This window comes from Dendrobium catenatum, unplaced genomic scaffold (genome assembly GCF_001605985.2).
Source record: "Dendrobium catenatum unplaced genomic scaffold, ASM160598v2 fragScaff_scaffold_1434, whole genome shotgun sequence".
Lineage (NCBI taxonomy): Eukaryota > Viridiplantae > Streptophyta > Magnoliopsida > Asparagales > Orchidaceae > Dendrobium > Dendrobium catenatum.
Genome location: NW_021319896.1, coordinates 78,404 through 105,966, shown reverse-complemented (window position 1 = coordinate 105,966; position 27,563 = coordinate 78,404). Strand labels below are relative to the sequence as shown.

Genomic DNA, 27,563 nt, shown 5'->3' with positions numbered 1-27,563 from the left:
CAACTAATGAGAATAATCCCTTGAGGACTTTGAAGGCCAGCAGCTTTAAGAATTTAACAAAACTGAGAATTAAACATTTTCAAATTGGGTTTCAGCCGTTATCAGTACAAAGTATTTGTTTTCCTTTTTCCATAGAAACCAACAATAAAATAACATGGAGTGATTTTGTATAGAAAGAAGATGCAGGAGCACAGGTTAAAATTTGTGCTGCCCACTAATTCTCCAGCTATGAGCAACCCTGTGAATAAATAATTTAAACAAAAGAATTTTACAAGCAATATAAGCCCCATCTAACGGTTATATGTCAAACTTCTCCTACGCTTAGCGATCTCTAGATGTTGATTTAGAACGATAAGTCTGTTGGGAGAGCTAGGTCCATCGAAAAGAAGATTTCGTTTGGGACGGCTTTCTTATTGCTTCTTAAAACAGCTTTCTAGTACAAATATTAAAAAATTTTACCAAGAAACTGCTTTATAAAGTGAAAAGAAAGCCGTCCCAAACGAAGCCGAAGTCTCACCTGGTGAACGCAGAGAAAATAGTAATGGAAACTCTGCTAGTCTGATCTCGGCCGACTTGAGCCCCTCCTTTGAGTGTTGTAAAGAGGCAAAAGGTATCTACCACCAAGTTTCCTTCTCCCATAGCACCGCCAGTATAGAACAAATATCAGCAGCAGTGATCCCAATGGAATTGCCCATCTACCATGAAAAAGAAATAAGATAATAAGACACTGAGGATAATAACAGCAAATTATCATGTTGCAGTTGTTATAGAGTAGAAATAATCAGATAAGATAGGAAGGGAACCGACTTGTCAAGATCGAGTATTGGGCTATAAACAATAGATTCCCAGGTGGCTACAATAAAATGCCAAGCAGGATTGTAATAGAGAGACTCCGATGTCCAGAACATTCTTGTATAGGTCTCCAGAAAGATAAACATCACCCAAGCACCAATCTCAAGCAAAAAGAACTTTATGACAAATCGACCCACCACAACCATTACGAGGGAGAATGTCACCAGCCAATTGAAGAGCCTGTTATTGTAATCCTTGATGAAAAGTGCCCGAGATTTCCCAAGCATCTGAAGACAGTAATTGGTTTTATTTAGATGCAAAAAGGAATTTCTAAGAATACAAATTTTCTTTAAAAAAAAAAAGGTAATTTTTGAATGATGTAAGAATTGCTAGTTTGGTGGTGCTTCAAGAGTGTACTCCAAGAACGTTTAAATGAAAGAGAACATATATGGTACTTCAATCTTTTAGTAACTGCAATGTAATTTCAAACTTCAAGGAGAAAAGGGTGTAAATTTTCTTTTAAATTTGGGCAAAAATTTTCAAATGGAATCAGTGTGAGAAGACTGCAAAAACAAAATTTCAGCTTAAACTCTTGTATGTTTCACTAGAGCAGTGAGGATTAAGATTTTAAGCATTTAAACTTTTTTTTTTAACGTATATCTATGTATCACGTTCAGATACTTAATTTCTTCTTGATGAATTTTTATGTGAAAAGAAATGCCTTTTTTTCAATTATTTAGTCTCAAGTGTTCGACGCCCAATTAAGATAAAAAAATAAGCAGAACTGAAACTAAAATATTACGTTTGCTATTTAAAATTAGAGGGCTTTCAAAGAAAAAAATACAAATGAATAGACGGATAGAAGGATTTAAAGAAGAATAAATGATAATTGTGTGAGAGAAACTAAATACAAAAAGGGATAAAGGACATTGGCAATGGATAATAAGTCATTACATGTTGGAAAAATTACCAACAGAAAAATGACATGAATGATAGTGAATAGAGCTAAAAGATGAGATTATTAATTAATTTTATTACCAATGAGGACATTATAAATATGTTCACTGCTTACACTCCACAAGTTGAAATAGAAAATAATTTGAAAAATTAATTTTGGAAAGAGAGAAATGAACTATTAAGATATGTAGAGGAGAGAGAGGTGACTTCAAGGAAATAAAATCTAATAGGATGGGAAACAAGAGGATTTATGATGCGTGTGGCATAGGAGATAGAAATGTGACAAGAGGCAAGCTCAGCTTTAAATCAAAATTTTTAATTTTAGCTCGACACATACATATGGTTGATACGAGTCAAGCTCTACAGAGCTATATGCCCGATTCAAATTCAAAATTTTAATTTTAGCTCAACTTTAAATCAAAATGATTCACTTCCTTGTCATCTTGAAATGAATTTTGAGTCAATTTGAAATTGATTAATAGTTGACTGTAAATAGATAAAAATATTATATCATATATCAAACACACATATATATCCACACAATCACTCATTTTTTGTGATATTTAGCGTGCAAGAGAAGCCAAACTCAATTTGTTTAAAATTCAAAATGGAGGTTGAAATCAGGTCAATTTTCATTTTTCAAGCAAGCTTCAAGCGATTTTGTGTTTCAATTTTTTTGGTCAAACATAAATGCATGTGTGGGCTCCGAAAATTCGGCCCCAGCCTCCCCCGCTGCTTTTCGGGGGAGTTTTAATGTAATTAAGTTCCAGCATAAATTTTGTAAAGGCATATGAGTTTGTAGATAAGACACTACCAAAAGATTTTGCCCTCATTTTGTGAGGACTTTAAGATCTGAGTTCTGGTTTCCTATAGGCGCAAGCCCCTATAGTTAATTACCCCTCTCGATAACGAGAGAGAACTTTCAATTAAGACTAGTCATCGATCAGATACGTAGAAAGTACGTGTTATCTGGCATATAATAGCAGCTTGGGAATTTGGAATTTGAAAGGTTTCATATTTAAAGTTGAAATTTCACCATCTTGCACTTAAAGTGGATGGTGGAGGAATGATTGATGGACTTGATCAAGATCCCATAGTTTTGTGTCCCTGGCCATCGCGGTCCTTGGTCTACTTAGTCAGAGAGGTAGTCGACCCAACCTGACAAAAGGATCCTTGTCGGCAGCTATGGGTTGCTTCGTCCAAGGGGACCTTGTAGACCTGGGGTGAATATTTGTCTAAGGGGACAAATTTGAATCCACCTTAGCTAACAAAGAGCTTTGTGTCCTATTGATTATATCATATTGATTCATATCCCAAAGATTTGATGTCACTAAGCGACGTATTGGCTCTAGCCATAACTGTTATCTCGTTGTGCCATTTGGCGACAAAACCACTCAGTTCAGAAGGCCTTGGGTCATAACTGTTTATCTTGCAATGTCATTTGGCGGCAAAACTGCCGGTTATATGACACGTACCACGTCCATACTAGCAAGAGATTGTTTGACAATGGATCCTAGTGATATTTTCCGACTATGCATTAGCTCTATGTGAGCTGAAATAAACTTCAATGTGTCCACCCCGGCAAACTGTTGCGGAGGATGAATGCATCTTACTTTAAGCGCTTGAATGGTTGAATTTCAATTTTAAACATTTTGGGTTTCAGTATTTTTGGAATTTTTGGATTTTTTTTAATATTTGGGTGGAGCTTGGAAGGCATTTGAATACTTGAAATTAACCCCTCCGGTTGAGATTTTCGTTCAATGCGGCCATCATCGGGGTGTTTAGGGTCATTTCCATTTGTAGATTGAACATTGTCGACTCTATCGAGACATCGACAGAGGATCGGGTTTCGTAGGCTCTATGTTTTAAGTATTTGTTGATGAATTTCTTTTGTCATCGACCTTGAAGGCCTTATATAAACGTATAAAACATATATTCTAGTCAACACCCTGACCGTATATATGTTTGATTGTTCGAGGCATGTCGACTCCTATCTACCCGCATAGAAAAATCAGGCTTGAACTTACGTTTATTTATTGACCCGGACAGCATCCCTAGACGTCACGTGTGTACCCATAACACGCTCATCGGGGCCCATGTGGATTTTGTGATTGCCCTTGCCCCTTTTGTTTACCAATGTGCATACATATTACAGTGCACGTGTGGGGTACATTTTGGACATATAATGGGTCTTCTACGGCAGCTAGTAGGAACTCATATTTTCCATAGTCCTTCAGCATTTGCCTGTGGATGACATCTAGGATGCATGACCACTATTTGTCGAGGAAATTGCAAGCCCCAATAGTCTTATCCTACTCAGAACTTGGTTGAACTGGGATTCACTCACTTTATCTTTGAAAACAACGACTTGATCTGTCTTTATTTTCCATGAACTCGTATGGGAATCAACAAGCAAATTTTCTGATTATGTTATCCTTATCATTTTCTGTTGTTAGTTTAAGTAAATAAGTCTGTTATTTCAACCTTAGATGATTGTATCTCTACTAAAGTCCCATACTTTGAAATCAGCGGTCGCTGCCTTGAGCTATCAACCTGTCATTTTCACTGTATCTTGGGTCTTTCTAGTTGCAATTAACACATTGAACCCTTCTGCTTGTGGGGAATTGATGTGCTTGGTTGATGAACTGTCGCATTTATTTGTGTATCTTCCAATATTCATAAAGATTGTTGTGTGTATTTGCAGAACAGTGGACGTCGATCGTAAAAAGATTTTTAGATTTATAGCCTACTCACTATTGTTATTCACGAGAGGACTAGTACATCTTGTTGTCAATGATGATTGCTACTTATAGATATAGTGTTCTTCATATGGATGATTATCCATCATTGCTTGCAAATATCTATATGCATTAGAGATCTATCGTGTCGGCAATATATCTCCTTTCTTCATCAATACGCTCATCTATGACTTGTCATTGGCCACTGATCGAGCTATATTTCGCTATCAATTTCTTCATGCATATGTAGTTTGTGTATCCTTGTCTTCGCCCACCAACAGCTCTTGATGCACGATATAGATCTCTTATCACATAGCTAGTTGGTCTATGATACGAGTGGCACTCATTAGCATTATGGTCAATCGGAGATTTGCACTTTTACTGGAGTAGCTTTCATGGGTCAATTACAACAACCATTGGAGCTCTTGTACGATAATCATTCAATTGAGGTGATGATTCCTACTGATTGTTGCATGGGGTCGAGTCATGTTTAGCATTGCAAATTAATTATCACCCTCCACAATATTTTAGGCCATGGTTTTGTACCCACAACATATCTTTCAACATCTTATTTTTACATATATAAGCACATCGTGCTTGCAAGTCCTTTATCTTCAAACGTGGTTCATTTTATATGATAAACTCAACATCATTATTCATTTGCACTCCAATTGAAGTAGTTAACTTGCCAAATCACAATTTTTATTTTAAATTGTGTTTCAAATCATTTGATTATGTCCAAATTTCCTTTAAGTTCAATGTCATTCATCTGATTCATCATCATTTGTTAAATGTCAATGCTCCTTGTGGTTCACTTGGGTTCAAGTTCAGCTTAGATGTGTAAGTTCAAGTTTCATGTGATGTCATTCAGTTCAAGTTCAAATCTCTTGCAGTTCATTTGAGCCCCCCTGTCATTTGTTCAAGTCTTTGTCCAAACTTGGGTCCAAATTCAGGTACAGTTCACTGTCAAACTTGAGTCCCCTGTAGTTCATGTTCAGTTCAGGTCAAGTCCAGTGTGCTAATTCAATTCAAGTCCAAGATGAGTTCAAGTTCAAATATGAGTCTCTTGTCGTCCAACATCATTTGGTTAAGTTTGATTTTGTTTTGATGTTGTGTTCAAGTCATAATCCTTTGTATTTGTTCATTTAAATTTAATTTGTCATCATTCAATGTACGAGTTATGATGTGGAGCATTGGAAAGAAATGTAATCCTAGCAACACTTCAAGCAGTGCAGCATAGAGTGGAAAAAGATTTTCGATGTCATTGTAATGTAAATCCTACTAGAATTGGAGTCGATGCAAAGAAAAGATTGGGGGTCAACAATGGGAAAAGAAATCACAATATTGCATAGGACAATATATGTGAAGAAATCACACATAACTAAAATAAAAGAATGATAGAAAAATTTCATAGAGAGAATCATGCAGAGAAGCTTGATCCTAGCAAAATCGGAGTTATGAACGTAATGAAGAAATTGGTCAATCAAACAATGACAAGGAAAGAGATTATTAATGGTTTAAAGGTCAATCAAGACAAGTGACAAGACACAATAGGTCTTTATGTTGAACAATAAAGATTGAGGAATGATGCGAGGATGAAGGTTGAGAATGCATACGGAAATGAAGCTCGAAATATAATCGAACGAGCCTATTGCCCTATTACCATATGGAGAACAAGAGATCGGGAAGAATTTCTTCTTACTTCATAAATTATGTGTATAAAGCAACATATAGAATGATCTAAGAATTAAATAAGAAAATTATATATATATATTTGTAAAACATGGTCTGAATTTCCTTAGCATGAATCCATGGGATCCCCATTTCTTTCTTTGACATGAATATGTGGGTTGTCATGAATCGACAAGAACCTAATTTTCATCTTTGGAATTAATCCATGGATTCCAACAATAAGAAGATTTGTTGCATATGCATGTATTCCAAAATATAAGATAATGAAAATAGACTTGAGTGATTTGGGCACATACAATAGAGGGTAGAAAATAAACTAATTAAACAACTTGACAAAATTAGAGTGAAAGAAATAAAAAGAGGTTAAACTGAAGTTAATTAAAAAAGGAGTAGTTTAAAAATATTTTCATCAAATGGGTTTAACATCTCAAGGGATACTCAATAGGATCAAATAAAGAATAAGAATCCATTAATTTCAAATAGCTATAAATGGCATAAGACCGATGATGATGCAATTTCAACTCTACAAGGCTGGTTGTTGTGAACAAAGGGAACAAATGACTAGAAAAGGTTATATATGTATGAAGATTTACCAGCATAATACTTCTAAGTCATCTATGGTAAACAAAGGCAACAAATGACTAGAAAAGGTTATATATGTATGAAGATTTACCAGCATAATACTTCTAAGGCATCTATGGTAGGAAACTGGACATCCCTCCAAAATGCTAAATATTCAATGACTTGATCAAAAACTAAAACAAAATGAACTTAATTTAACGTTAATAAACATTAAATGATTTAAAACAACGAACATCACATATCCACCACATATACCATAAATTGTGGAATGCTAAAGAATATGTTAGACACCATAAACGGAAAATAAAAATCCCAAGCTACAGGATTATAAATTAACCATGCATAAATGATGACAATTAAAAGAAACTGAGATGTTCTATCATTCAATATAATGCATTTCCAAATAAAGGACAAACATCGATATTAATGATGACAATAGGGAAGACTAACCTTCGAAATTCTCTGCTCGTAGCTCTTTTTTGAAGGGCCAACACAATCCTTTTCAAAACTTTGGTTACATTGAAGAAATCCAGCATTAAATTTAGCCATAGATGGAAGTCTCAATGCTTGAAGATGGTCCATTTTATCTTCACATTTTGTATACAATGATTCGCACAATTTTGAGGACTGGTATTCATTGGCCAGAACAAAATTTTTATAAACCTGCATAAACATTTAAAAAAGTTAAATTTCTGACATTGGGATCTGAGCAATGATTTTGACTAGAGGTACAAGAGTATATAATTTTATTAGGATAAAGTATCTGAATCATATAAAACCAAAAGTATATTCAAACATCAAAGAAGTTAGATTTGAGTCATCTGGATAATTATAGAATTTGGATGATGTTTTCTTGATTGAACAAATTTAGCATAACTTCTATAAGATCACTCTTCAACACAAACTAGTTAATGTAGTTTAGTTCATAGGTCCCTATAAGCATATTCGCACATTAGTTTCACTTGTATTACTCAAGCAGTGCTCAAGCTTCATTTAGCATTAAGAAATATCTTCCTAGTTATGAGATAGAGATATGAAAGTCTGCGCTAATCGAAAATACAAATCTTTCGCGTGAAAGGAGCAAATTAGTAAATTAAACACTAATTTTCATTTTAGTTAGTTTATCCGATATCTTATTTTTTAGTAGTTTTTTGTTTTAGTCCATCTATCTAAAACATATCAATCAAGTAGACATTAATTGAGAATGGGTTGTATCCTCTAATATCTATATTGATTCGATTTGGTTCTTTGTGTTGGCTTGAATCGGTTCAGTAGTTAGTTTAGGTAATAGTTCTCTGAATCTTAAGGTTTTGCCGTGGGAGACTGATTCTATGTGATTTTATTGTTGGACCTTCTTATGAAATTTTGTTGTTACAACTAATAGGGAAGTCAACTAGGTTTTGCTAATTATAGATGCAGACATGGTCGAATCATGTGCATATCACCTGTAGTGCTTATCCATGTGTTATTTTCAGCGTTTTTCTGTTACATTTTCATGTGGTTTCTACTGGTGGCATTCCCCCAGGGTCATATGATGATATGAATCAAATTAAAGATAGAATTCTAGTTTTTTTATCATGAGAGATAGGGTGTAAAACATAGATAAGACATACTGAGGTTTTCGCTTTTGCTTCATAAATTTTCTTTTTTCTTTCAAGTATGGGTGCCTATTGAATGTTGAATTCATCGAGTTTAATACAAATTGTGACAATAAATTTATAAGGGAATTCCAATCCTTACTCCGGTGCAAAACTTTGAACTTTATTCTGGTGATTTATTTCCTTATTATCTTTTTTATAATTAATGTGTGATTTATTTTGGAGAAATGAATTATTTTAGTCAAAGTTGTCCCATTTAAAATTTTATGATTGAGAAGTTAATACTGATTAAAGTGTGATTTTTTTTTTTGTTTCAGATTTCTTATAGATTTCTACCTGGATGATCATCAAGTTATTAGTTGGGATGAATTAATCATATTTCTTAGTTCGCATCAAAAGGGGAAATCTTGATGTGGAAAACCAAGATGAGGAAGAAAAGGATGAGGAACAATGAGGAAGAAATGAGAACATAATCTAGCGATGATGATGGTGTGACAATTATGAAAACAATATTTTTGAAGCCAACAGCAATAGAGAAAAATTTTAATTGTTGATAAACTCTCTTTTCTTCTTTAAAAAAAAAAATTGGTGGAATTTCTGAAAAGAATATGAAGGGGAAATTGCAACAGCTCTTTAAGATTCACTTTAGGCAATTGAAAAAGTTTCCGACATCAAATCAAACCAAGATTATTAATGAATTATGTTATATGCTAAAGAAAGATTGCATTTATTTTAATGTAGAAAAGGAAAAAAAACTGGTTTAATTTTATTTAGCTGAACTCAATCGTACCTTCTGCATTTCTTCTTCAAGCTTGAAGGCAGAATGTTCAGCATGATGTCGACCAAAATGCTGCTCATCAAAGAGCTTTCTTGCTTCAACTTTTGAATCATTGTTGGCCAGCTGCAACTTATCCTCAGGTAATGGCAAATGCAACCTATCCATTTGTTGATTGTATAGCTTCAAGCACCTATCAAGGATCGCCTTATTGAAAACCTCAACAAGAGAACCAGTGGATGGAATTTCCCCTTTGTTTAATGCCTCAAGAATCTAGAATCCATTTAGTAACAGTGATAAAAAAAGGATGCTCAGTCAAAAATGTAGACCAACTATTATTTTAGTTAATATATCTGTTCTGTCCATGCATCTAAGCTGATCACTTCATTGTTCAGTGATAATAGAAATTTAGCATCAAGAATGAGTTAAAGAGAAAAAACACCTGCTCTAGGAAAGATGCAAACTCCTCCCCATTGAGGGTTTTTCCTTGGACAATCTTTGGACGTACGATTGAAGTAACAAGTTGTTTCAAATGCTCTCTTCGTTCTACATATGAGTGGTCAAGCTCACTATCTTTCATGTCACAAAGTTTTGTCCTTTGCAGATGAGGCTGTAACATGAATTGTCTACTATTAGCCAGCATTCAATATCAAATGGTTATGCCAACTCAATTAAAAAAGGCCTCAGTGGTAAACTGAACTTTGGAAAATCACCGCCCCCCCCAACAGAAATTCAAATCAACAGAACAGAAATTCCAAATCCTGTATCCTGTTTCATGAAGCTTGAATACAAATTATTGAGAATAGAAATGATCGGTTCATAACTATCAATGTTACCTTGCCTTTTCAAAACAAATCCTGTATCCCTCCCACTCTTACACACACATAAGGTCATCAATTTGGTGAGAATGCTAATCTTTGTTTATTAATCATCACTCTCAGTGCATCATTTCAAAACACAACCCTCAATCCTCCCTCTCACATAGACAAACATTCACAACCATAAAAACACAAAAACTACATTCAAACACTAAAGTTTCAGCACACATCAAGCCTCTCAACCAGGTGATAATGTCAACGTCTGGTTCTTATCTTAGGTCATCTTTACAAAACAAACCAATTCCACATCCATTAAATGCCATAAATGTCAAATGATTGCATTTTATCATAAATAAATCTAGATGTATCGAAAATGGAAGAAAAACTATCAACTAAATAAGACAAGAATATGTACCTGAGGTAGGCTAAAGGCTGTGCTATTATCACCCATGATGGCTAAAGAGTCCCTAATCTGGTTGACCTGTTACAAGGAATCGTTACAGAAAGAGAAAGAGGGAGATTGAAAGGAAGGGGGGGGAGAGAGAGAGAGAGAGAGAATCAATAAAAAGAACTAGCAGAATATGAGAGATATTCCAGCCAAAAAAATACCTGATCAATATATTTGTCCCCTGCAAAAAAAAGAGAGAGAAATATGCAACCTAATTTCAACATAATTGACAAGGTATATAATAAGCACATGACTTAGGAGGAAGGTCTAACATACCATTAGCATTGGGGACTCGCTGAAGGGCTTCATTTACCATTTGTTGAACGGATTTCCCTTCTGTGTGAAATCACCCAAAATATTTATCATTATCATCATCATTAATAGCATCATCTTAACTATTTGATTCATCTTTAAGAGTCCCTTTTTGTCCTTCATTCATGTTAAATAATGCATTGGTGTTAACTTCAGTTAATTTAAAATTCTAAGCAATTGCTAACATGATAAGTTTGCTTAACCCACTTACCGTCTTATTCCTTTAAAATTAATTTTATGTCCCTAGCTTATAGGAGAACCTTTAGCTCTTCATTGCAAACAACAAACTATCCAAGTCCATTTTCTATAACAAAAATATGTCCTATCGTGTTCTAGTTATATGAACCTTCAAAAATATACTTTGGCGTGAATATGGCCAATCGTAAACAACTAACATTGTATAACACCCTTTCATATGTAACTGTAATAAATTATTCTTGATTGCAAATTGTCGAAAAGTCCCATAGTGGCAGTGACTCAAGAAACTATTGATTGAACGGATGAGACTTCATGACAAAGATAGGGAAATTTTGATATGAGTCATGAATGACTACCTAACCATCTCAGCTAACTTGAGAATTTTCACTAGCGTGCAGTAGAAGTTGTACTATCTAAAATTAATTTTTTGCACTATTTTGTTTTCCTGGAAAAAAAAACAGCCACTTTCTATCCAACAATTGCAAACATTTGATACAAATTGTAGAATAGTACAAGCTGACAAGTTGTTTTTATTAAGTGCTAAATGAAAAGTTGACAAGTTGTTTTCATTATGCTTGGAGTATCAAAAATAAAAGGTCCAAATAATAAAAAAAGTTGGTCGTGGAATCAAAATATGCAAGAAAAGATCAAAAATAAAAAAACTTTGTTATAAAAATTGGTTTAGATGTAAAAGTTCAGAAAGTTGAAAAAAAAATATAGAGAGGCATGTATGGAGCCTAAGAAAATAATATATGATGCAAAGAATATAACTTTTAATAATTTATATAATAAATTAGATACTAAGGAGGGTGAAAAATATATGTACAAGCTAACCAAGCAAAGAGATAGTAAAAGTAAGGATCTAGTTCAAGTGAAGTGCATTAAGGATGAAGATTAAAAAGTGTTTTTCTTAGACATGGATATTCAATATAAGTGGATGAGATATTTCAACAAGTTTTTAAACAAAAATTGTGAGAATATGATTAACTTTAATAACCTTAGCACCCCACATGAAAATAAAGATTTTTGTTTTTATCGACGTATTAGTAAAATCCAAATTAGAGAGACTTTAAAGAAAAATAAAGTGTGAAAAAATAGTTGGATCTCATGATATTCCAATAGAGGTGTATAAATACTTAGGAGAAAAAGAAATTTTTTAGCTTATTAAACTTTTTAATATTATCTTGGAGACTAAAAAGATGTTAGATTAGTGGAGTATGTTGGTTCTTATTTTAAGAATAGTGCTGCATAAGAGTGTGTGAATTATAAAGGAATTAAGTTAATGTGTCATACATTAAAATTATGGGAGAGAATTATTGAGTATAAGTTGCGAAATGACACTATTATCTCTCAAAATCAATTTAGATTCATGTCAGGTGGGTCTATTATGGAAGCTATAAATTTATTAAAAGGTATGATAGAGAAGTATGATCCGATTCGGAAGCAAAAACTATGGGTGTCAATATTTGACACGACCTGAAACCCGACCCGAAAAATTTTGGGTTCGGATCAACCTGTTGGGTCAGGTTCAGGTTCGGCAAGTCGATCCGTTTTAAAAATCGGGTTGAGTTCAAGTTAACCCGAAAACCCGAAAATGACCCGGGTTGATCCGTTTAGAAAACACTACCTGGCTACCCTCCCATCTTACGACTCACGTCACTCACGCAAGCGGCAAGCCTCACCGGCTCTCCTTCCTTCTCTCGATCTCATGACTCACGCAAGCAGCAGCAGGCAAGCCTCACCTCTCCAGATTGAAGGACCTTGAGCCGCGGGTTGCCAGTCACGCCGCTATCTGATCGGTCAAACCACCTCAAGACACAAGAGGCAACCAGTTCCTCCTCCTTCAGCTCCAACCGGCCCAACCACCTCAAGACGCCGCCTCCTGATCTTCTACCGGTCAGTCATTCGACTCACGCCGCTTCTTGTAGAAGCCATCAGATCTACTGTCAGTTTAGCAAGGAGAAATCGCAATCGACTGAGCCCATTTCGTGTTTGCGGGTCAGGTTGGGTCAACCCGTTTAAACTCGAGTCAATCCGGGTTCAACCCTAACCCAACCTGCGGAACCATTTTGACACCCCTAGCAAAAAAAGCAAACAACAAATAGAAAAATTACAGTAAAATCAAAACGGCGACCATTTTTTTATTATATTTAAATGATAATTTGATTCTTAATAGAATACAATGGAGAAAAAATATTCATGCAGCTGATCCCACGTGGTGGGATAAAAGCTTAATGTTGTTGTTGTAAATGATTAATATGATTTTTTCTTATATATCCTAGTCACAACTTCATGGTATGAAACTAAGATATGAGGTTAGCACTAAGCATTGTGCTTAAATATATTCCCAGATATTCAAGCTTAGAAGTTATTTAATGAGCAGAAAACTAGTAGGTTTTGAGAACACCATTTGTTAAATTGTATGTTTCCTAAAACAATGTAAAATTGCAACTTGAATTTGACCTCCTCCCTCTAAACTACAACCTAGACGTACATTAATCATTGAAAATCATAAAAAAACTCACCCAACTGTTTTAATACACAATAACACAAACGGAGCATTTATACTACTTCTAAACAGGTGACTGAACACCAAATATTTTAAGGATTCTCATATTCTCAATGAAAACAGTAGTTCTCACACCCATTTTTAATCTTACAAATTAATAGTTAGATCATAACATAACCAGATAAATAATATTGAAGAAACTAGAAAGTTACATTTCTAACTTCAGCTAATAACATGGTATATAAAATATTCCTCACGAGAAAGTCACTTTACTGTTTTCTTTATTCTGCTCTTGCAACCAATGTGCGCGCTATGTGACTACATTATTGTTTCTGTTTGTATGTGTGCACTCGTGCAGATTGTTGGATGCATTCGCTTTTATTTAAGCTACATTCAAATTTGTACGTTGGCAGACTCATCTATATTGTAATCCCAATTTTAGAAAACATGGCGTATCCCATGCATGATATTATCCCATATTCTTAAATTGCGATAATGCTTCAGAGAAAACTTTTGAACTTTCAAAATAAAGGTCACAGGAAAGAGCATCAATTGAAGGAAAAAAATAGATATCTGGCAAGATTATTGACAAAGCATCCGTTAAAGTCAAATATTTCTTCTCCACTAAAAGCAGCTTAAGCAAACAATGAATATCATAAAATCCTAATGGAATTTGCAATTAAGCAATATCAAAAACCCAATAAGTCATTGTTCGCTCTGGAAAAATATATGCGCGCAAACCTCGCTCTCACAAGCTTAGGGTCCCAATTTTTCCTTAGGTAGATTGGATTTGAAAGTAACCAGATTTCCACTGAGAATAGTGTCAGGGTTTATTTATATATGGGTCCTACTTCCTACGAGCGCAAGCTCTCATAGTTAATTACACCTTCTAATGCATTAGAAAAGCACTCTCAATTAAGGATGAAATTATATTTACTTTGTGCGTGAAGTACAAATGTGTGTGCAACAGTGTGTGTATGTTCTAAGCTCTGGTTGTGAGGGATGAAGGTAGACACGATCAAGATCCCATGGTTCTGTCCTATGTTGCACCGATACACCTATTTATGAAGGCGTGTTGTATCCGATACACCGATACGTGTCGGATACGCCAAAGACGTATCCAAATAAAATACTATTTAATTTCAAAAGGACACGCGTATCTGATACGCGTGTCCGTTGAAAAACAAAAAGAAATCTGAAAAAAAAAACGTGTCGTATTTACTTCCGTGGTTGCGAGCAAGATTCTCTCATTTCCGAGATGGATTTGAGTCTCTTGATGATATGAAAATATTAGAAATTATTAATCTTTCACTTGATGAGCATGAATTAGAAGCTATGATATTTATTGAAGATGATATGGAAGTTCAAAGACAAACCAATGAAGAAGATAATTATATCATTCCTTCTATTGAATAGTTGAAACTTCATGTGTTAGATAATTTATGTTTATGCTTTTGTTGTTGTACTAGACATTTAATGCTTACTTATATTTTGATATTATAAGCTACAAGGCTACAAATGATGTTGTTGTCTTTTTTTTTTTTTTTTGTAATTTCAAATATTATGTTTTGATTGCTTTCTTAATTTTTATGTATGATTTATAAATTATAATGTCGTGTCCGCGCCGTACCCGTATCCTGTATTTTTAAGAATTGAGTTAAGTTACCAACACTAGTAGTGTCCAGGGAATATTAATTTAATTTAACTAAATTTTAATTTAAATTATGATTAAATCAAATAATTAAACTCATTGAGTTAAATCAAATAATCAAAGTTTCTGATTTAATTAGTTAAATTTATTTAATTAAATTTAAAATTTCAAATATAATTAAATTAATTATAATTGATCTAGGACTCATCAGCTGACTTCTTTAAAGAAGTCAGCTGATGAGGAGCCTACATCAAGTAAAAAGTCGCCAGAAATATGTTCGCTCTGAAAACATATGTGCGCGCGAACCTCGCTCTCACAAGCTTAAGGTCCCAGTTTTCCCTGAGGTAGATTGGATTTGAAATTAACCAGATTTCTCCTAAGAGTAGTGTCATAGTTTATTTAGATATGGGTCTTAATTCCTATGAGTGTAAGCCACATAGTTAATTAACCCTCCTAAAGCATTAGAAGAGCACTTTCGATTAAAAATGAAATTATATTTAGTCTGCGCGTGAAGTACAAAATGTGTGTGCAACAATGTGTGAGTAGTCTAAGCCCTAGTTGTGGGGAATGAAGGTAGACCCGATCAAGATCCCATAGTTCCGTTATCCCGGGAATACTATAGGGTTCAGTCTACCAACACATTGACCGTAGTGTCCAGAGAATTTGAATTAAATTTAACTAAATTTTAATTTATAAACTATAATTAAATCAAATAATTAAACTCATTGAGTTTAATCAAAATAATCAAAGTTTATGATATAATTAGTCAATTTTAATTAATTAAATTTAAAGACTCATCCGCTTAAAGAAATCAGCTGAGGAGCCTACGTCAAGTAAAAAGTCAGCAGAAATATGTTCGCTTTGAAAAAATATGTGTGCAAACCTCCCTCTCACAAGCTTAAGGTCCCAATTTTTCATGAGGTAGATTTGATTTGAAATTAACCAGCTTTCCCCTGAGAACAATGTTACGATTTATTTAGATTTGAGTCCTACTTCCTATGAGTGCAAGCCCTCATAGTTAATTATCTCTCCTAAAGCATTATAAGAGCACTCTCGATTAAGAATGAAATTATATTTAGTTTGTGCGTGAAGTACAATCATAGTTCATTCTGATTATAGATAATCACTTATTTTGAAAAGGAAAAAAAGGGAAAACTTACGCAAGAAATCGCGTTGAATAAGCCACAGGAGTTTAGCAGGCTCAAATGCAACATCTTGGCCCTGCAGAAATAACAAAAGCAATTAGATATTGAAATCAAGCACTTACCATAACGTCTGATATAAACTGTCTGCAGATTACCTTGACTCTGCCCACCAATGATCCGCCGAGGAAGGATATGAGAAAAGTTAGAAAAGAATTATAGAACACACTGAGAAGCAACAAATACTACAATAACCCAAACCTGCCATAGAACTCTTCAGCAATTTCAACAGCAAATGACAAACGAGATATATCAGCCTCACGAATCTAGAACATAAATACCCAACACAAATTAACCCATATAAGGTAAGGATTAGATTAAACTTCTGCATTAAACTTTGGAAGAGGTTACTCGAACCCAATAAAAGCCAACAGAATTTGCCTCCAGATAGAGCACAAACCGTCTCAGGCAGATTATATATAAGCACAGAACTCATGATAGTTGCTAGAGCAAAGATCCTGTAATGATGGGAAGAGAGACTGAGGAAATAGTAGACAATACAGCAGGAAGGATCTCTAAGTGTTATAGAAGAATCAGTTTCCAGCTTTCTACCTGTCATCATATACATTTGACTTCCCAATACTTTCAAAACCTTCAGTGTCAAGATACAGGACTGAAACTTTCACACCATCAATAACCACATCCACTGGATCCCCCCAAACCCAAATACCTACAAGAAAATACTCTGCTTGTTCAATGATATTCAAAGTTCCAAAGAACAGTAAAACTATGCTATTACTAAAGATTTCTCAAGAAAATAACTCCCTAGTAACAGAAATTGTGTGTTTTTCAAAGCATCGTTCTACCTTTTGTTTTTGTGTCTCGCATATGTCCAACGCCAAAACCTTAAAAGAAATGCACTCAAATAGAAAACAATAGTATAATGAAATAAATCTTGAAGTGCCAAGTGGAAATAGAAAACCATGCTCAAGACAATAAACCTTTATCACATGGAAGAGATAGAAGTTGATTAAGAAGAAATGATTTGCCCGAGCGGTATGGACCAATGACCTGATACAGTAAGCAATATGAAATTATAAGCAAAAAAGAAGAACTGCTTATTTTACATTGCTAAATAAGTATGTAGGTGATGATAGTTTTAAAATCTGACGGAAGTTATTCCACTAAAAGTACAAAAGAAAAAAATGTGTCCACCAAGTTCCACAAGCACTTTTCTTTTCAAAATAAGCTATTATCTATAATAAAAACAAATCCAAGTTGTATGAAATTTTTGGAATTGCACGACTAACAACCGCATCATAGGGAAATGTAGAATCAAGAGATAGAGCACTTTGCAGACCAAAATAGGCCTGCAATTCAGACCACTCTGTGAACCAGAGTAAGAAGGAAAAGCTTGCCAACCTATACATCCAAATAGCAAGCCACACCCAAGCCAGTACTTTTCCTCACTATACATCGTTGATTGTGCTCCCAGACGGTCTTAAATCACACATATGTTGAATAACGGTGGAGCAATGTGATGCTGGTGAAAGATCACGCAAAGGAGATAAGAGAATGCATGCTATCTAATACAACCCCCTAAGTGAGAAAGCAGATGTGAAAATGATTAAATAGCACATCAGACTTTCAAAATTGAAAACCCTGAGGAACTAGAAGATGCTGTAGAGTAGGCTGAGAGTGACGCTTCAGATTGGAAATGCTCTATTTTGATTTATACCAAAATCTGGTATCAGGAAGCCCAAGCTTAGAGCCACTGCTTAATTTGAAAACAATCTTCACTGATAAACATGTATGAATTCATTGTTGTGCAGGCATATGTTGTAGTAAAGTGTATATTTATGCATGTATGTAGCATGTAAGCGTGCATCCTTGGGGTGCATTATAAGACTAAAATGTATATTTTTCATAGCTGCGAGTACAAAATATGGTAGATATTTGTAAAGACCCAAGTTCAATTTATAATACTTTTTTTTTAACACTACCAAAACCTGCCGCTCTTTTCTTCTTTAACCAACTTCCCAAACCATTTATGTTCGTAATACAACAACAACAACAACAACAACAACACATCAAGCCTTTATCCCACTACGTGGGATCAACTACATGAATCATTTTTCTCCATTGTGTCCTATTAAAGGTCAAATTCTCGTTTAAATCTAAAAAAGAAAGGGCATTCCTAATATTTTCTAACCAAATCTTTTTAGGTCTGCCTCTACCTTTCTTAACATAAGTCAAATCTAATACCTCTACTCTCCTAACCGGGTCATTGGAAGGCCGCCGTTTTATGTGACCAAACCATCTAAGGCGACTCTCTCTAATCTTATCTTCTACTGGAGGTACTCCAACCTTTTCACGTATATGCTCATTTCGTATCCTATCTCTAAGGGTAAAACCACTCATCCACCTGAGCATCCTCATATTTGCCACACTTAACTTAGTTTTTTTTTTTTTATTTAACTTAGTATTATGTTTCTCTTTTAATGGCCAACATTCAGCACCATAAAGCATTGCAGGCCTCACTACCATCTTATTATGTACTCTTATTAATGACTTGATCGCCCAAAGTCACAATCCCCTCACTAGGTCTATTACTTCTAAAATTACACTCCATATATTCCGTTTTAGATCTACTCAAGCGAAAACTTTTAGTTTCTATACAAGGACAAAATTTGCATTGGTGTTGCATAAAACCCAAAGGGAAGGAGCATGGTTGTCCAAGGAATTAGAAGTACCAAAACCCTAGGTATCAGCTAGTAACATTTTGTCCATACCTTGATAGCCCTTTTCTTCTAGTGGTCTAATCGCTTGGCTCTCTCATAATGCTTAAACTTTATTTTCTTTGCATTGCAATCTTTGTTCATCTCATGTTCATGGATGAATACAACTTAGCATTGAGAGAGAGTTCACATTGCTCACGTCAATATGACAGTTGAATGCTAAAGCCCTTCCATCAAATATGCAATCTGTTACAACTTTTGAGGATTTCAATCCCTGAAAAAAAGCCATGTACTAAACCTTTTGCAATATTTTTTTACAAATTGAAATGTTTAATCAACTTCAATCAATCTGGACCTTGAGAGTGAGAATGGGATACAATGAATTCGGGTATACATAATAATAAAAACCAAGCAGATAAAATTTTATGAACATAGTTAAATATAAATGGACGAAGGGGCAAGGATATGAGTGCGCAATTTTGTATTCTAGTGCCTTCCAATCAGAGGGTGAGGTATGGTTAAATAAATGGATATCTAACCAGAACCCAATCAAATAGAATTATATATTTTGTCAACTATAGTTAAAATACATAAATTTTAAATTATCAATCAGAAAAGGCATGATATAAAAAAGTTATCTAAACGTTGAACACTTGTCTGGTTTTTAGAACATACACAATCATTTGATTTACATGTTTAAAAATTAAAAGAAATCATTTAAATAGCTAATTAATGATTTGTTGTAGAAAAGTCATAATTATAATCAAAAGTAACAAATAAATAATATTAAATTATGTAAGGTCGTGCTTAGAGCTGTAAACGAGTTGAATCGAATCGAGTATCTGCCTAATTGAGCTAAGCTTGTTTAACTTTCGTTGAACTCGAGCTTGTTTACTGAGCTCGAGCTCGGCTCTTGCGAAAATTATTAGGCTCAACCTTGTTAAGAGAGCTCGAGCTTGACTCATGAAATAATTAAAATTATTTAGTATATATTTTATTATATTATTTTAAAATTAGATTTATATTTTAAACGAGCGGCTCGACAAACTTATGAGCCCAGCCAAGTTGAGCTCGAGCTCGTATGATATAAAAGCTCAAACTAGTGGCTCGATAAGCTCAACTCGTGAGCTCATTAACGATTCAAGTTCGAGCTGGTTCAGCTCACTTACACCCCTAATCGTGCTCCTTCAATATTATCTCTTTGCCCCATCAAAATGAGGGCATTGTATTAAATAAATAATATTAAATTATTTAAGGTAGTATCCCACCAAATATGGCACATGTCGCAGCTTTTGAGTTGTTTCCATCCGTGAAAAAAAACATCTACCTTAACCTTCAGCAATATGCTTTTCCCAATAGATGTGTTTCAAGTTTAATTAATCTGAAACTTACGTGTGAGGATGGGATACAATGACAATGTGTTTTCGAGGATGGGATACAATCATACAATGACAATGTGTTTGCATATACACTAAGAAAATCTATCAATGCAATCTTATAAGCATAGTTAAATATAAATGGACAAAAGGCAAGGATATACAAATGCAATTTTGTATTATAATGCATTCCGGTCAGTGGATGATGGGGGACTCAATGGCCCTTTGACGAGGATCCAACCAATAGCATTATATACTTTGTTAACTATGCTTTAAATAAATAAATTTTAATTTATCAATTACAAAATGAATAACACATTAAAAAGATATATAGTCATGAAAAATATTTCTAATTTTCAGAACATACACAATGAACACTACAGGAAATTCAGCTATTACCAGCGGTTTTTTCAGGCAGTTAACCTGCAATTACCGGCGGTTTTAAAAATAATCGGCATCTTTTCGGTGGTTCCAAAACTGCCGGTAAAGACGGCGTCGGAAACCTTTGGCGGCGGCCTTTTTCCGGCGGTTTATTTCGCCGACGGCTTTCCGACGGCCTATACTGCCGGTTATTATCGGATTTATTACCGGCGGTTTACCAGCCATCAAACCACCGGATTTATTACCGGTGTCTAACCGGCGGTTAGCCGACGGTTAGCCGGCGATTATAGCCGCCGGCGTGCTGCCGAAGAACCGCCGGACAGCGTCGGCATACCGCCGGTAAAATACCGGCGGTAGACACCGCCGGTGTATCGCCTGATAACCGTCGTACAACGTCAGTAAATCGCCGATAAATTACCGGCGGTTAAAAGAAAATTCCGGCGGCGTCAATCAGCCGTCCGGTATCGTTATTTACTGCAGTCAAAACACTATAACCGTCGGTAGACCGCCGGCAAATTACAGCGGTTAGAGTACATTTCCGGCGGCTTAAAATAAACCCGGCAAATTCTCTCTCACTCTCTCTCTCTCTCTATCTCTCCCTCACTCTCTCTCCCTCTCTCTTGCTCTCTCTTACACTTGCTTGCTCTCTTTCTCTCTATATATATCTCTCTCCCTCTCTCTAGCTCTCTCTCTCTTTCTCTCTCTATCTATCTATCTATCTCTCTTGCTATCTTACTCTCACCCAAAGTCACAATCCACCCATTAGATCTATCATTACTAAAATTACACTTAATAAATTCAGTTTTAGATCTACTCAAACGATTACAAGATTACAACCTCTTGCAAATGTCTAGATTACAACCTAAGCATACACTAGATTACAAACTCTAGCAAATGGCTAGTGAGAACAAATAATCATAGAAAATCATTCAAGTTTACCTTCAACTCCCGGTTTACCTTCAACTCCCACAAACACTAGGGCGGCCGGTGTGAGATCGACGGCGGCAAGGCAATGAGGCTTCGAGGGCGGCCGATGTGGGGTCGGCGGCCGGAGACAGGTGTTGGCGGTTGTCAAGCCGCTCGGTCGAACGAGAGGCGGCGGAGGCGACGGGGGAGCACGGCTGAAGAGAGAGAAGGGAAAAAGAGAAATGAAATGGGAGGCTCGGGCTTGTTAATTTTAGGGCTTTTACCGGCAGCGTTCCGGCGGCTTAAGGAAGTAATATGACCGCCGCTAGTTCCGACGGCCTATACTTAAATAACCACCGGTTAGGCCGCCGGAATTAACCAGCGGCCAAACCGCCATTATTACCGACGGCTATATAACCGCCGGTCAAGGCCACCGGTAACAGCTGAATTTCCTGTAGTGGAATTTATTTGCTTGTTTAAAATTCAAAGAAATTATTTTATTAGTTGATTTATTTATGGAAAAGTCACAATTATAACTAAAAGTATCTAATAAATACTATTAAATTATTTAAGGTTGTGCTCCTCTCAAACTTCGCCTCATATGTATTGATTTGGTTAACATGTTGAAGATATCAAGGCATTGATAATCAATTGATTTTTTTCATATTTGTAATGTATGATAACTAATATTCAACCGCACTTAAGTTAGACTTAAATTGCATTTAGCAAGTTCTTAACCTGATACCCTATATTACAAGTCTCTTACATTCAGCTCACTTTGGCACCTAGCTTCCACCAACAGCTCCGTCACTTGCTTTCGTGATGGCCTGTGAGATGGCGTGCTTCCTTTAGGATCTCTCCTACTTCACCTATCACACCACAAACTTGTGAATCGCAACTTTTGGTCAACCTCAACTGGCATGCTATCTATAAGTGTCTTTGTGACCATAGTAGCTCTATCATGCGTGCACTAATTATCGCACTTATTTTGGCATCATCCACCCATTTCCTTTTGCTAATACCTCATGGAAACCGACTTTTCCCATGCTTAAGCTCATATAAAGTTTGTCTCCCTAGGTCCCTCTATCACCTAGGGAAGTAATTTTGCCTCTCAAATTGCTTTCCCGACTTTGATGGATTTATGCTCCTCATCTTGTTTTCATCATTGTGCTTATTTGCTTCCTTCAATTGCAAATGGTTCTTTGGTTGATATTCCAAACTCTGCTTTGGACCCTTCTCCTTTGGTATCAATTCCTGAGCCTCTCTCCAATTTTCACCGATCGACAAGACGACAACCCAGTCAATTTGAGTGTTGATCATAGCTATGTCATTTGCCTCGGACGAGCCAGCATTGTTCGTTTCGCTAACGGAGGCCATTTCGGCTATTTAGATTTTAGGTCGACGAGTGTCGAGTGAGTTTCGCACGACGTTCAGCTATTTTACGTTCAGCTATTTTACTTTCAAAACTCATCATGCACTGTCGACTATACCCCGACACTAGTATTGAGGTCAACAAATGCCCCCCAACAAATATGTTGCACGGCTGAAGCAGACCATGTTTGATGCAAATAGTTGACACTGTGGATCTCCAAGAACTTTTTTTTCATATTCTTGCGTGTCAATGCAAGGTAGGAGCTGAGCATGAAACATTTTTATATATTGTCTTCTTTTTTCTTGCTAGATGGTGTTGGAAGCATGAAGAACAAGGTGTTTCATTCTTCTCAATCTCCCTCCTAAACTCTAATTCTCAATTTTACTGTAATAGCTCTACCTGAGTTTCGCTTCTAAAACTCACCAAGTATCTGTTTCCCACTTATTCCCAATAACACGGCACTTGACGAGCTGATTGCCCTCTATATGTAATACATACCATTTCATAAATGCATTAAAACTGAGTTTTGCAAACTCAAAACACAAGTTTTTTATATAGCTAATGATTGCTGAATCTAAAAGAACTGAAAACAGCTATAAATATCAAACAACCCAAAAAATACAAAGAAAGCTCACATTGACACCAATCAATGGCATACAACAAGCTAAAAACTGCTGCTCTAACTATTATAACTAGCAATAAATAAAAAGAAAAATTTCATTGAAATCAATCAAAGATAGCATGATAACTGTTTGTATTCATGCTTCTTCCAACAACATTCATATTTATCAAATAATTTACTAAAAATTTTTTTTTTTGAAAAAATTTTTTTTTTTTGGGGGGGGGGGGGGGGGGGGGGGGGGGTGAAACCTATTACATTACAGGAAGCAAAAGAATAAAACATTGAAGAAAATCATTTTTGGTTTTGAACCAAACTTTGTCTTTATCCTTGTCAAACATTAAAAAATAAATTATGAAAAGATATATAAAAGTATAGCCATGTTATGATGTACAAAAACATAGCCATGTCATGATGTATATAAAGGTTAAATTCCAAATGGAAAAAGAAGCCTCCATTACATTCAGCAAAAGGATAAAAAAAATCACAAAACCCAAAAACTTACAGCAACAGCTGCTATAGGAGATCTAATTCTTCGAATTGCCTCCAAACCTTCTCTTGCAAGACGGAGCTTCGTATGACCAAAATCTGGCTCCACAACAGGAAACCTGTAAATATGATCAATGCTGTGAATAAATAATTGATTACATCAATGACCTTTTATTTCCATAATTGGATACAAGCTTGAAAGCATCGCCCACAAGTAATATTATCTTTTACAGGGTGTTTGGTTCATTGACATCTGCTATATAATATCATGTTTAGCATGTCTCAGTTGTTTGATTAACTACCATTTTTAAACAACAATTACATAACTGACATTTAAGTCATATTTTGATGATATCACCATATCGACCAAATCAATCAACATTTACATATCAGGCCAACCGAAAACTTAACAAAATAACAAAAAACAAGATAATAAGTATCATTAATTGCTATAGATAACATCACATTATTTAAGCAAAATAACATTAAATCAAACAAAATGTATTCATAGATTCTATTGCAAGATGAATGGCAATGGCATATGGAAAACACTTTGATCAACATAACATTGAAGTATTGAACCAAATAAATCACCAAAAAACGTTTCAAGCTATGCACATTGCTTCATGTATACATGGTTATGTGAACCATATCCTATAAAATTTATAAGATTGATTAACCCAAAGCAACTACTGTCACTAAATTTATAAGATTGCATTATAAAAAAGGTACAATTTCTACAGATTTAGCTCAAGAGATTCACTTATTAACATCATGAATAAATATGAAGGTAAAACAGAAAAAGATGCAAGCCGGCAACATTAAAAAAAAAAAGCAATAGAAGAATCAGATTGGCAGATTCAACCCATTGGATCCGATTCATAAATCAACAAAATTCGCAAAACCAAACAACCTTATATTCCCGCGTGATGGAGTGTAGAGATTTATGCTTACAAACTAGCTCCAGCTCAAATAAACTTCTATTATGACATTGCCGCGACTCGGGAAATCCAAAAATACAACAAACAAAATTCATAAAAAAAGGAACTTACGCTCGCCGAAATTCGTTCCCTTCACAAGTCCCGGGTTCCCAAAACCACCCCAACGTTAGGCAGATCACAAGAAAGCCAGCCAAAAGCGCCATTGTTCAGCAACCAAGCGCCTATATCAGGACCTCCAGAAATGAAAAAGAGAGAATGCCGCGTCGGGGAGTCGACGGAGGATGATATTCCAAAGCGGCATAGAAGAAGAGAGAGATCTTCGCAAGAGAAGAGAAGTACATAAAAGGGTCAAGTTTCTGGAAACGTGCAACGCGAGATTTGCAGCGTGAGAGGAGCTCAAGAGAGAGAGAAGTTTCTCTACAAGGGTTTTCTTCGCGGGAAGCGATGATGGTGGAATCCGGGGAATAGAGCGAAAGTTAGTACGAAGAAGACGGTGACCATGGAGGTTCGCATCCGGTTACCTCACCGAGAAGTAAAATACAGAGCGTTCTTGGTAGAAACTTGTTCTTACAAGACTTTGGTCTTTGGGAAGCGGAACAGCACCAAAATTACCAATTTGATCATAAATTTAAAATTTTGGATTGTTAATCATAATGGCTTATCAGCGTTGCTGTATAATAAACAGTGCATTTTAATTTTCTAGAGATGTTACTTTTTTAAATGTACAATGTAAAATAAATAATATTTATAAAAAAGTTTTTTGTTATTTAAATAAGTAGATTTATTGGGTGATGAACTTCATGTTAGGACAACTTTTTTTAATTGTTTTTAAAACGGAATTTAGTATAATGTGTTAGCATGTATATTCTATTGTTATCATGTACCTGTCATTTAGTGGTATGTCCATTTACCCTTAGTTTCTATTTTTAACAAGGACTGCCTGTTCATCTCTTTTGTGGTATAGAATGACATTTTTTCCTTTTCTCTGTTTTCCTGCTTCGTCCCGGCTCTGTCCTTGTGTTCTGGTGACTCCTCTCTGTCCTTTTCTTGGCTGTCTTCCATGGTATTCAAGAGCCTAAATGGGGGAACTGTTGATTTGGTCGGTCACAGGTACGTAGCTCTACGTTCGGCCGCCAATAGAATCGCGCCACGCGTTCTCACTATTTACCGCACGCCTCGACAACCCGACTCGGAACGGACCCAGGATGGCTCGATATTTCTTGATTTTGCTAGGTATTGCTCGGTATTGCTAGGTATTGGTCGATTTTGCTCGGCAATAACCAATACCGAGCAAATACCGAGCAATACCGAGCAAATACCGAGTAAGGTATTACTCGGTATTGATCTTCACAGAGCGGTATTTCTCGTTATTGCCAAGCAATAACTAGCAATACCGAGCAAATACTGAGTAATACCTCGCAATATGCGAACATAGCATTCCCGGGTTCCGGTCCGGGTCAAGTCGTCGGGCCGCGCGGTAAAGAGTAAGAGCACGTGGCGACATGTTATTGGCGGCCGAACGTAGCTCTACGTCCGGTCAGAGGACGTAATAATTATTCCTAAATGGGGGATCAAGATTCCTCTTCCTCCCTCCCTCCCTCTTCCACCATTCTTGCCAGAAACAACACCACCGACCTCATCATTCCGGCTCCTCTAAAATTTATCATTTCCAACATCAAGAACCTCATACCTCAACCTCTAACCATAGATAACTATGCTATATGGAGAATCCAAATTCTCCAACAAGTCTCCGCCAACAACTACGCCGTCCACCTCACTGACACCACTCCACAGCCGCCAGACGACAAATCTCAAGCCTATGCCACATGGATGCTCGTCGACAGCAACTTAATTTCGCTACTACTTCATATTTTTGTACTAAAACTTAGTTTTAAGAAGCTGTAAAAAAGCTGTCCCAAATGAAACCTAAGTGTAAATGATTGGGTCATTTATATTACAACTTTGAGTCGATTTAATCAATTCAAGTCTCAAACATCACCAATGTCTAACATTGATCTCATTTGAATCATTACAAGGAGGCAATTATTTTGACTATAAAATTGTTAATTATGGTTGGTCCCAAAATTAAATTTCAAAAGTTTAATCTTTAGATGCTTCGATCATGCGAGTGCTTTAGGATTTGGCTTTTTGTAAATGGATTTGTGCTTGATCCTATGAAGTTTTTATAACCATAAGTTGCTCTCTTTTTACATTAGAATCTACAAAATTAAAATTCTTAGAAGATTTGCATGAAGAAATTTCAACCTACGAAAAACTTTCAAATGAGAGCACTCCATGGAAATCTATAAGGGCCTCCCTTTAGTGTAGATTTTTTTGTTATCACTAAGAGGAGGTGGATTAGGTGTGCATTGATTCTATTAAACTTCTTTTTTTTTTAATCCATAACTTAAACCCACACATTAAACACACGAGAGTACATAAACATTCAATCAAAAGTGATATACAATAATTATTGATTGTTGTAGGTCAATAAAAAATCTTTAAAAAAAGGATAATTAACTATGAGGA

General features: G+C 35.5%; 1 protein-coding gene across 1 annotated transcript; it reads right to left on the bottom strand.

Annotated features, from left to right (window-relative positions):
* Positions 1-44: 44 nt before the first annotated feature.
* On the bottom strand, positions 45-25,621 carry LOC110097778 (guanylate-binding protein 4). The gene is made up of 17 exons (XM_020824339.2): positions 25,146-25,621; positions 24,110-24,212; positions 17,214-17,283; positions 17,079-17,117; positions 16,825-16,942; positions 16,673-16,730; positions 16,474-16,538; positions 16,371-16,377; positions 16,231-16,291; positions 10,677-10,736; positions 10,562-10,581; positions 10,368-10,433; positions 9,577-9,744; positions 9,150-9,407; positions 7,212-7,424; positions 808-1,079; positions 45-695 (listed from the first exon to the last, which is right to left on the bottom strand). Exons 1-17 carry the CDS (start codon positions 25,235-25,237, stop codon positions 554-556), a joined length of 1,812 nt encoding a protein of 603 aa, XP_020679998.1. The 5' UTR covers positions 25,238-25,621; the 3' UTR covers positions 45-553.
* Between the last annotated feature and the right edge of the window lie 1,942 nt (positions 25,622-27,563).

What these genes read in the sequence shown, in the direction of transcription:
- LOC110097778 (XM_020824339.2), bottom strand. Translation starts at nt 25,237, where the DNA reads ATGGCGCTTTTGGCTGGCTTTCTTGTGATCTGCCTAACGTTGGGGTGG. An exon ending in GGGAACGAATTTCGGCGAGC is followed by an intron (nt 24,213 to 25,145) that starts GTAAGTTCCTTT and finishes TCATATTTACAG; the next exon opens with GTTTCCTGTTGTGGAGCCAG. An exon ending in ACGAGCAGAGAATTTCGAAG is followed by an intron (nt 1,080 to 7,211) that starts GTTAGTCTTCCC and finishes TACTGTCTTCAG; the next exon opens with ATGCTTGGGAAATCTCGGGC.